This window comes from Bombina bombina, chromosome 1, assembly GCF_027579735.1.
Source record: "Bombina bombina isolate aBomBom1 chromosome 1, aBomBom1.pri, whole genome shotgun sequence".
Classification (NCBI taxonomy): Eukaryota; Metazoa; Chordata; class Amphibia; order Anura; family Bombinatoridae; genus Bombina; species Bombina bombina.
In genome coordinates this window covers 1,572,121,556-1,572,132,359 of record NC_069499.1, presented here as the reverse complement: position 1 = coordinate 1,572,132,359, position 10,804 = coordinate 1,572,121,556, and the positions used below count along the sequence as shown (strand labels likewise).

General features: G+C 41.2%; 1 protein-coding gene across 1 annotated transcript in view; it reads right to left on the bottom strand.

The window, feature by feature from the left end:
• Window positions 1-10,804, bottom strand: part of NTN1 (netrin 1) — a 281,192-nt gene that overhangs the window by 127,650 nt on the left and 142,738 nt on the right. The window contains exon 3 of the mRNA XM_053710026.1: window positions 5,160-5,348. Within this exon, the coding sequence (XP_053566001.1) occupies window positions 5,160-5,348 (189 nt within the window). The remainder of the gene's footprint in view (window positions 1-5,159; window positions 5,349-10,804) is intronic.

Genomic DNA, 10,804 nt, shown 5'->3' with positions numbered 1-10,804 from the left:
AACATTGACTGAGGGCAAAATGTAAAGGAATCTTAACACTGTCTATTTAAATAGCCCCCCCCCCTTTAAATAGCTTTTTTTAGGAGGAGGCTTGCAAACTGTGGATGGAAGGCACTTGTGTGTTTGCTAACACAGCATAAAATTTTATTATTGAATGAAACACTACAGATTCATTGGCCTTTCCTTTTAGAGGGACATAAAAGTGCAAACATTATATACAGTGTTATAACATTTTATTTTTGCACTGTTGTTTGCATATATAACTATGTTTAACCCTGTAAATCATTGCTTCTCTGAAGCAAACTTTAAAAATGTGTTTAACACATTTCCAAGGGTTAAACACAGTTATTTGCCAGCAATAGTGCTATAGTAAAATGTTCCAATCCATTTTTTTTTGCAATTTAATGTCCCTTTAATTACAGTGCACACATTAGTTACATGTTAAAAATAATATTTTCCCATCCCATATTTACAGTGGTCTCTTAAAATCCCAAACTACCAGATCACACTAAATCTAATCTAAATCTAGTTGTGAGAAATCAAGGCTGAGCTGTGTGTATATGTATGTATGTATGTATGAATATATATACACACACACACACATTAAAATGGGCGGGGCCATCTGAGGGGCGGGGCTAGTGCTCCCCCATCTTCAAAAGTCACCAGCCGCCACTGTGTGTGAGAGTATGCGTGTGTGTATATATTTATGTGTGTGTATGTATGTGTGAGAGTATGTGTGTGCGTGTGTGTATATATATATATATGTGTGTGTATATGTATGTGTGTATATGTGTGTGTATGTATGTGTGTGTGTATGTATATGTATATGTGTGTGTGTATGTGTATGTATATGTATGTGTGTGTGTATGTATGTGTATATGTGTGTGTATGTATATGTATGTGTGTGTATATGTGTGTGTATGTATACGTATATGTGTGTGTATGTGTATATGTGTGTGTATGTATATGTATGTGTGTGTATACGTATATGTGTGTGTGTATATGTGTGTGTATGTATACGTATATGTGTGTGTATGTGTATATGTGTGTGTATGTATATGTATGTGTGTGTATATGTGTGTGTATGTATACGTATATGTGTGTGTGTATATGTGTGTGTATGTATACGTATATGTGTGTGTATGTGTATATGTGTGTGTATGTATATGTATGTGTGTGTATATGTGTGTGTATGTATACGTATATGTGTGTGTATGTGTATATGTGTGTGTATATGTGTGTGTATGTATACGTATATGTGTGTGTGTATATGTGTGTGTATGTATACGTATATGTGTGTGTATGTGTATATGTGTGTGTATGTATATGTATGTGTGTGTATATGTGTGTGTATGTATACGTATATGTGTGTGTGTATATGTGTGTGTATGTATATGTATGTGTGTGTGTGTATATGTGTGTGTATGTATATGTATGTGTGTGTGTGTATATGTGTGTGTATGTATATGTATGTGTGTGTGTGTATATGTGTGTGTATGTGTATATGTGTGTGTATATGTATATGTGTGTTTGTATATATGTGTGTATGTATATGTATGTATATGTGTGTATGTATATGTATATGTATGTGTGTGTGTGTATATGTGTGTGTATGTATATGTATGTGTGTGTGTGTATATGTGTGTGTATGTGTATATGTGTGTGTATATGTATATGTGTGTTTGTATATATGTGTGTATGTATATGTATGTATATGTGTGTATGTATATGTATATGTATGTGTGTGTGTGTATATGTGTGTGTATATATATGTATGTGTGTGAATGTTTGTGTATATGTATGTATATGTATGTGTGTATATGTATGTGTGTGTATATGTATGTATATGTATGTGTATGTATGTATATGTATGTGTGTATATGTATGTGTGTGTATGTATATGTGTGTATGTTTTTGTATATATTTACTTTTCTGGAACTATCTTTCTCTAGTTATGAGTGTACATTGCAGGATCTGTCTGCTATATATCTCCATCGTCCCAGAGCAGACAGCCAGATGTATGTGGCCTTTTCCTGCTTTTATCCCATCTATTGGCTGGACATCACCTGCGATTGTGGGAACAAACTCACCTCTGCCTGAGTGCACCTGCACCCATCAGCTCACGTTACCCCCTCCCCCTATGGTCTATTTGTAAGTGGATTAAACTCTTCTTTCTTCCCCCTGTGGCCGGGACACCCCTCCCTGTCAGCCCGACAAAGATGTGTGGGACCATTACTCAATGCTTGGAGCCTTTGTAGCCAGTGCTCCCCCCTCCTTCCCCAGCGCTGCTTAACCTGTTCAATGCAGTGGCTGTCCCTGGTATGCACACCTGTGCAGGTATAAGGGAGGAGGGGGGAGCTGTACTGGGCACATTAACACGTCGACTGCCCTGGAATTTAACCTCTTCACTGCCAGCACATTACTCTCACTGATAGACTTCCAGTTATTCCATTCTGAACTACAGGAGCTTTTGTAGTCCCATTCCGATATATAAATAGAAATTGTGTTTAGTATGATAGAGGGAAAGTACTTTAATGTTCCCCACATCTGCACAATTTAAAGGGACACTGAACCCAATTTTTTTCTTTCGCGATTCAGATAGAGCATGAAATTTTAAACAACTTTCTAATTTACTCCTATTATCATTTTTTTTCATTCTCTTGGTTGCTTAAAATTGCATGCTCTATTTGAATCACGAAAGAAAAAAATTGGGTTCAGTGTCCCTTTAACCATGAAATTCCCTTGTTCTATCGTAAACATAAAACATCTAAAAATGAAACCTAAATGCACTATCATAAAGGAGCAGGTATTATATATATAATGCTTAGCTTCCTTCTTAGCTGTACTCCCTTTAAATATTCCTGAAGGTTAAAATTAAACTTCTATTCTCAAATGTACTTCATTCTGTTGGTATCCTTTGTTGAAAAGCATACCTAGGTAGGTTCAGGAGCAGCAATTCCCTACTGGTTACTAGTTAGCTGGTGGCTGCACATATATATACCTCTTGTCATTGACTCACCAGATGTCTGAGCTAGCTCCCAGTAGTGATGCTGAAACTGCATTTAACTAGGTGTTTAATCCATTTGCAGTTATATGCAAGCAATAGGGCAATGATAACATTAGTATATAGAGTAGCAAGAGAAGGAAGACAGGTGATACATTATAAACCCTGTGGTATATTAAAGGGACATGAAACCCACAATCTTTCTTTCATTATTCAGAGACAGCGGATACATTTAAACAACTTTCCAATTTAATTAGTTTACCTAATTTGATTTGCTCTCTTGGTATCCATTGTTGAAAAGTATATCTAGATATGCTAAGGAGCTGGGACCTAGCTACTGATTGGTGGCTGCACATATTTGCCTCTGTTCAGCCAGTTTTCAGTAGTGCATTGCTGCTTCTTCACAAAAGGATTCCAAGAAAATGAAGCAAAATTGATAATAGAAGTAAATTGGAAATTTTGGATTGTTTACATCTGTATGCTCTATCTGAATCATGAAAGAAAATGTTTGGGTTTAATGTCCCTTTAAAGGATAAATGTATAGTGCAGCTATACAGGAAAGGATTTCTACAGGCTGGGAAAATACTCAACTGATAAGGCCAGGCTGTAAATCTAATCTGAGGGTTTTACGGGCATATAACGGGCAGGTGCTCAGTTATATATCATTCCTTTTAAATAACCTCTTTAAGATACAGCAAAGAAACAAACTCACATTAAGTTTAGCTTCATGTAATGCACCTGGGTATTACCGTATTCTGGCTTTGGTACAGGTCACATTGTTTTGTACTGACTGTACTTTCTCAACAGGAGTTGTGCCAATAAGGATCTATACGGATGTCATTATCTGGTTTATATGGCAAAGACACTCTGTGACAAAATACAAATTCACAGATATTAAATAAGTACTTGTCCTTTTGCGCCAGCTGTCTTACTCGCATCTCTTTGGCATTCTGCCCCTGGGATGAGCTTATAGTTGTATGCATACCCCCAGTCACTCGGTCACCTACTAGGGACCACACACAATATATAGGGCTTCATAAGGCTTCCTTTCCTTGACAAGCTGTAAATGCTCTCAGCTGTCACTTATGGTCCGAGTAATAAAAGTGAGAGGTTTGTAAATAGCTCCCTAGCATGGCCGTATGTCATAAAAATATAGGCCTGTACGTACCTCACAAGTGGGACAATTTCCCCATCAAACCCCCTAACTGCTTGCTTTGATAGGGGACCATGCCTCATCAATACTCCACAGTTAGCTCTTTTTTGAAACATGACCTTGTCTAAAGAAAACTCAATAGCTGACTTCCAGTCCTTACCAAATCTCACCAAAACAATCTTTTACCTAAATGAAAACTCACTAGCGGACAAGGATAACTATATATCATAAAAACTCCAGCCCTATCTAATATATATATTTTGGGAGAGGGTTTCTAACAAGCATGACTTTATTATATGAACATGCCCTACATGCTGGTTTCAGTAGAAAGCCTAACAATCATAACCATATTTCAAGAAAACTACATAGCTGACCTGTTTAGCAGATACCTCTCAGGCATGGCCACATCTTAAGCAAGACAATATCTTATCAAACCTCTCAAGCTGACTGTGTTTTGTTGAGGACACCCAAGAATGACCATATCTCATGTACAGTCTCAAACTGCTGTATTTGATAGATGGCTGTGTTCATTGTAATACACCTATAGAATAGTTAAATCCAGTAGAAACCTTTCTAGGTCAACGTTAGCCTATTGAAATATTCAATTGTTCAAGTGTCCGTAGATTGTCTTCATTTATTAGGAACTGCTAATGCACACCATATCCCATGGAAGCCGCTGTATGTAACGGTAGTCCATTTTAGATTACTTGAGACCATTTTCTGTAGGCTGTCCTGGGGTGATCTTACTAATTATTATTATTCCACGGAAGTCTCATTTCCCATCTATGTCTATGAGTGCTGCTACCTTCTGAGAGAACCAGAAGCCTACCTACCTAGCTTAGCTTTATCTACTAACTTGACTTTGTCTAATGGAAGATTCTATATGTTTTGTATCCAGAAAATGTCTAGCTGCCCCAGATCTGTTTTGTAAAGGGCCCAAAGGCTCTTTATTAAGTATATGCATTATGGAGGTCCCCCCAAGTTGGTTCCTGGCCTGCTCACCTTTACAAGCCTTCCGATGGGTGATGGGTTTTGTCATATCTCTATAGTAGCCCTCCTTGCAGTAGTGGCAATGGCGTCCTGCTGTGTTGTGCCTGCAGTTTAGACAAACGCCTCCGCTCCGCCGCCCTGACAATTTGAAAAGCTCCATGTTGAAACGGCATCGGCGGGCATGTAGGTTACAGTTACAGGCTGCAAAGGAGAAAACCAAAGAAAGCATTGTTAGATATCAGGGCAGATACTGGACCACTACATACCTGCCCAGTCAATTTATTAACTATAATCTATGTATATGATTGTCATAAAAAGCTTAATGTACATATAGAAGAAGAATTAACAACAACCTCATAAAGGGACACGCAAGTAAAAATTTAACTTTCATCGTTCATACAGAGCATGCAGTTAAAAACGCCTTTTCAATATACTCCTGATACCACATTTACTGCTTTCTGTTGATATATTTTGTTCACTTCTTTGTTGAGCGCAAACTAAGGAAAGCCCAGGAGCGTGCACGGGCCTGAGCGCTATATGCCAACAGTGCGATATAGAGACAATCATCATCCTTAAAAGGACACAAAAACAGAATTTATGTTTACCTGATAAATTTCTTTCTCCAACGGTGTGTCCGGTCCACGGCGTCATCCTTACTTGTGGGATATTCTCTTCCCCAACAGGAAATGGCAAAGAGCCCAGCAAAGCTGGTCACATGATCCCTCCTAGGCTCCGCCTACCCCAGTCATTCGACCGACGTTAAGGAGGAATATTTGCATAGGAGAAACCATATGGTACCGTGGTGACTGTAGTTAAAGAAAATAAATTATCAGACCTGATTAAAAAAAAAAAACCAGGGCGGGCCGTGGACCGGACACACCGTTGGAGAAAGAAATTTATCAGGTAAACATAAATTCTGTTTTCTCCAACATAGGTGTGTCCGGTCCACGGCGTCATCCTTACTTGTGGGAACCAATACCAAAGCTTTAGGACACGGATGAAGGGAGGGAGCAAATCAGGTCACCTAAATGGAAGGCACCACGGCTTGCAAAACCCTTCTCCCAAAAATAGCCTCAGAAGAAGCAAAAGTATCAAACTTGTAAAATTTGGTAAAAGTGTGCAGTGAAGACCAAGTCGCTGCCCTACATATCTGATCAATAGAAGCCTCGTTCTTGAAGGCCCATGTGGAAGCCACAGCCCTAGTGGAGTGAGCTGTGATTCTTTCAGGAGGCTGCCGTCCGGCAGTCTCATAAGCCAATCGGATAATGCTTTTAATCCAGAAGGAGAGAGAGGTAGAAGTTGCTTTTTGACCTCTCCGTTTACCAGAATAAACAACAAACAAAGACAAAGTTTGTCTGAAATCCTTAGTAGCTGCTAAGTAAAATTTGAGAGCACGAACTACATTCAAGTTGTGCAACAAACGTTCCTTTTTTGAAACTGGATTAGGACCCAAAGAAAGGTACAACTATCTCCTGGTTAATGTCTTTGTTAGAAACAACTTTTGGAAGAAAACCAGGTTTAGTACGCAAAACCACCTTATCTGCATAGAACTCCAGATAAGGAGAAGAACACTGCAGAGCAGATAATTCTGAAACTCTTCTAGCAGAAGAAATTGCAACCAAAAACAAACTTTCCAAGATAATAACTTAATATCAACGGAATGTAAGGGTTCAAACGGAACCCCCTGAAGAACTGAAAGAACTAGGTTGAGACTCCAAGTAGGAGTCAAAAATTTTGTAAACAGGCTTGATTCTAACCAGAGCCTGAACAAAGGCTAGAACATCTGGCACAGCTGCCAGCTTTTTGTGAAGTAACACGGACAAGGCAGAAATCTGTCCCATCAAGGAACTTGCAGATAATCCTTTTTCCAATCCTTCTCGAAGGAAGGATAGACTCTTAGGAATCTTAACCTTGTCCCAAGGGAATCCTGCAGATTCACACCAACAGATATACCAAATTATGTGGTAATTTTTCTGGTTACAGGCTTTCAGGCCTGAACAAGAGTATTAATAACAGAATCTGAGAACCCTCGCTTTGATAAGATCAAGCGTTCAATCTCCAAGCAGTCAGCTGGAGTGGGTCGAACGGACCTAGAACAAGAAGGTCTCGTCTCAAAGGTAGCTTCCATGGTGGAGCCGATGACATATTCACCAGATCTGCATACCAAGTCCTGCGTGGCCACGCAGGAGCTATCAAAATCACCGACGCCCTCTCCTGATTGATCCTGGCTACCAGCCTGGGGATGAGAGGAAACGGCGGGAACACATAAGCTAGTTTGAAGGTCCAAGGTGCTACTAGTGCATCCACTAGAGCCGCCTTGGGATCCCTGGATCTGTACCCGTAGTAAGGAACTCTAAAGTTCTGACGAGAGGCCATCAGATCCATGTCTGGAATGCCCCACGGTTGAGTGACTTGGGCAAAGATTTCCGGATGGAGTTCCCACTCCCCCGGATGCAATGTCTGACGACTCAGAAAATCCGCTTCCCAATTTTCCACTCCTGGGATGTGGATAGCAGACAGGTGGCAGGAGTGAGACTCCGCCCATAGAATGATTTTGGTCACTTCTTCCATCGCTAGGGAACTCCTTGTTCCCCCCTGATGGTTGATGTATGAACTTGGCCCTCGCTAGCTGAGGCCAAGCTTTGAGAGCATTGAAAATCGCTCTCAGTTCCAGAATATTTATCGGTAGAAGAGAGTCTACCCGAGACCAAAGACCCTGAGCTTTCAGGGATCCCCAGACCGCGCCCCAGCCCATCAGACTGGCGTCGGTCGTGACAATGACCCACTCTGGTCTGCAGAAGGTCATCCCTTGTGACAGGTTGTCCAGGGACAGCCACCAACGGAATGAGTCTCTGGTCCTCTGATTTACTTGTATCTTCGGAGACAAGTCTGAATAGTCCCCATTCCACTGACTGAGCATGAACAGTTGTAATGGTCTTAGATGAATGCGCACAAAAGGAACTATGTCCAGTGCCGCTACCATCAAACCTATCACTTCCATGCCCTGCGCTATGGAAGGAAGAGGAACGGAATGAAGTATCCGACAAGAGTCTAGAAGTTTTGTTTTTCTGGCTTCTGTCAGAAACATCCTCATTTCTAAGGAGTCTATTATAGTTCCCAAGAAGGGAACCCTCGTTGACGGAGATAGAGAACTCTTTTCCACGTTCACTTTCCATCCGTGAGATCTGAGAAAGGCCAGGACAATGTCCGTGTGAGCCTATACTTGAGGAAGGGACGACGCTCGAATCAGAATGTCGTCCAAGTAAGGTACTACAGCAATGCCCCTTGGTCTTAGCACCGCCAGAAGGGACCCTAGTACCTATGAGAAAAACCTAGGAGCAGTGGCTACTCCGAAAGAAAACGCCACGAACTGGAAATGCTTGTCCAGGAATGCAAACCTTAGGAACCGATAATGTTCCTTGTGGATAGGAATATGTAGATACGCATCCTTGAAATCCACCTTGGTCATGAATTGACCTTCCTGGATGGAAGGAAGAAGTGTTCGAATGGTTTCCATCTTGAACGATGGAACCTTGAGAAACTTGTTCAAGATCTTGAGATCGAAGATTGGTCTGAACGTTCCCTCTTTTTTGGGAACTATGAACAGATTGGAGTAGAACCCCATCCCTTGTTCTCCTAATGGAACAGGATGAATCACTCCCATTTTTAGCAGGTCTTTTACCCAATGTAAGAATGCCTGTCTTCTTATGTGGTCTGAAGACAACTGAGACCTGTGGAACCTCCCCCTAGGAGGAAGCCCCTTGAACTCCAGAGAATAACCTTGGGAGACTATTTCTAACGCCCAAGGATCCAGAACATCTCTTGCCCCAGCCTGAGCGAAGAGAGAGAGTCTGCCCCCCACCAGATCCGGTCCCGGATCGGGGGCCCGCATTTCATGCTGTCTTGGTAGCAGTGGCAGGTTTCCTGGCCTGCTTTCCTATGTTCCAGCCTTGCATAGGTCTCCAGGCTGGATTGGCTTGAGAAGTATTACCTTCCTGCTTAAACTTAGGTTTATTTTTGGTCTTGAAAAGACCTATCCCGAGGAAGGGCGTGGCCCTTGCCCCCAGTGATATCAGAGATAATCTCTTTCAAGTCAGGGCCAAAGAGTGTTTTCCCCTTGAAAGGAATGTCAAGCAATTTGTTCTTGGAAGACGCATCCGCTGTCCAAGATTTCAACCGAAGCGCTCTGCGCCACAATAGCAAAACCCAGAATTTTTTCGCCGCTAACCTAGCCAATTGCAAGGTGGCGTCTAGGGTGAAAGAATTAGCCAATTTAAGAGCACGAATTCTGTCCATAATCTCCTCATAAGAAGAAGAATTACTAATAATCGCCTTTCCTAGCTCATCAAACTAGAAACACGCGGCTGCAGTGACAGGGACAATGCATGCAATTGGATGTAGAAGGGAACCTTGCTGAACAAACATCTTTAGCAGACCTTCTAATTTTTTATCCATAGGATCTTGGAAAGCACAACTATCTTCTATGGGTATAGTGGCGCGCTTGTGTAGAGTAGAAACCGCCCCCTCGACCTTGGGGACTGTCTGCCATCAGTCCTTTCTGGGGTCGACTATAGGAAAACAATTTTATAAATATGGGGGAAGGTACTAAAGGTATACCGGGCCTGTCCCATTCTTTACTAACAATGTACGCCACCCGCTTGGATGTAGGAAAAGCTTCGGGGGGCCCCGGGGCCTCTAAGAACTTTTCTATTTTACATAGTGGTTCTGGAATGACCAGATAATCACAATCATCCAAATTGGATAACACCTCCTTAAGCAGAGCGCGGAGATGTTCCAACTTAAATTTAAAATTAATCACATCAGGTTCAGCTTGTTGAGAAATGTTTCCTGAATCTGAAATTTCTCCCTCAGACAAAACCTCCCTGGCCCCCTCAGACTGGTGTAGGGGCCCTTCAGAAACCATATCATCAGCGTTCTATGCTCTACAGAATTTTCTAAAACAGAGCAGTCGCGCTTTCGCTGATAAGTGGGCATATTGGCTAAAATGTTTTTGATAGAATTATCCATTACAGCCGTTAAATGTTGCATAGTAAGGAGTATTGGCGCACTAGATGTACTAGGGGCCTCCTGTATGGGCAAGACTGGTGTAGACGAAGTAGGGGATGATGCAGTACCATGCTTACTCCCCTCACTTGAGGAATCATCTTGGGCATCATTTTTACTAAATTTTTTATGACATAAAATACATATAGTTAAATGAGAAGGAACCTTGATTTCCCCACATTCAGAACACAATCTATCTGGTAGTTCAGACATGTTAAACAGGCATAAACTTGATAACAAAGCACAAAAAACGTTTTAAAATAAAACCGTTACTGTCACTTTAAATTTTAAACTAAACACACTTTATTACTGCAATTGCGAAAAAGTATGAAGGAATTGTTCAAAATTCACCAAAATTTCACCACAGTGTCTTAAAGCCTTAAAAGTATTGCACACCAAATTTGGAAGCTTTAACCCTTAAAATAACGGAACCGGAGCCGTTTTTATATTTAACCCCTTTACAGTCCCTGGAATCTGCTTTGCTGAGACCCAACCAAGCCCAAAGGGGAATACGATACCAAATGATGCCTTCAGAAAGACTTTTCTATGTATCAGAGCTCCACACACATGCAGCTGCATGCCATGCTGTCCTC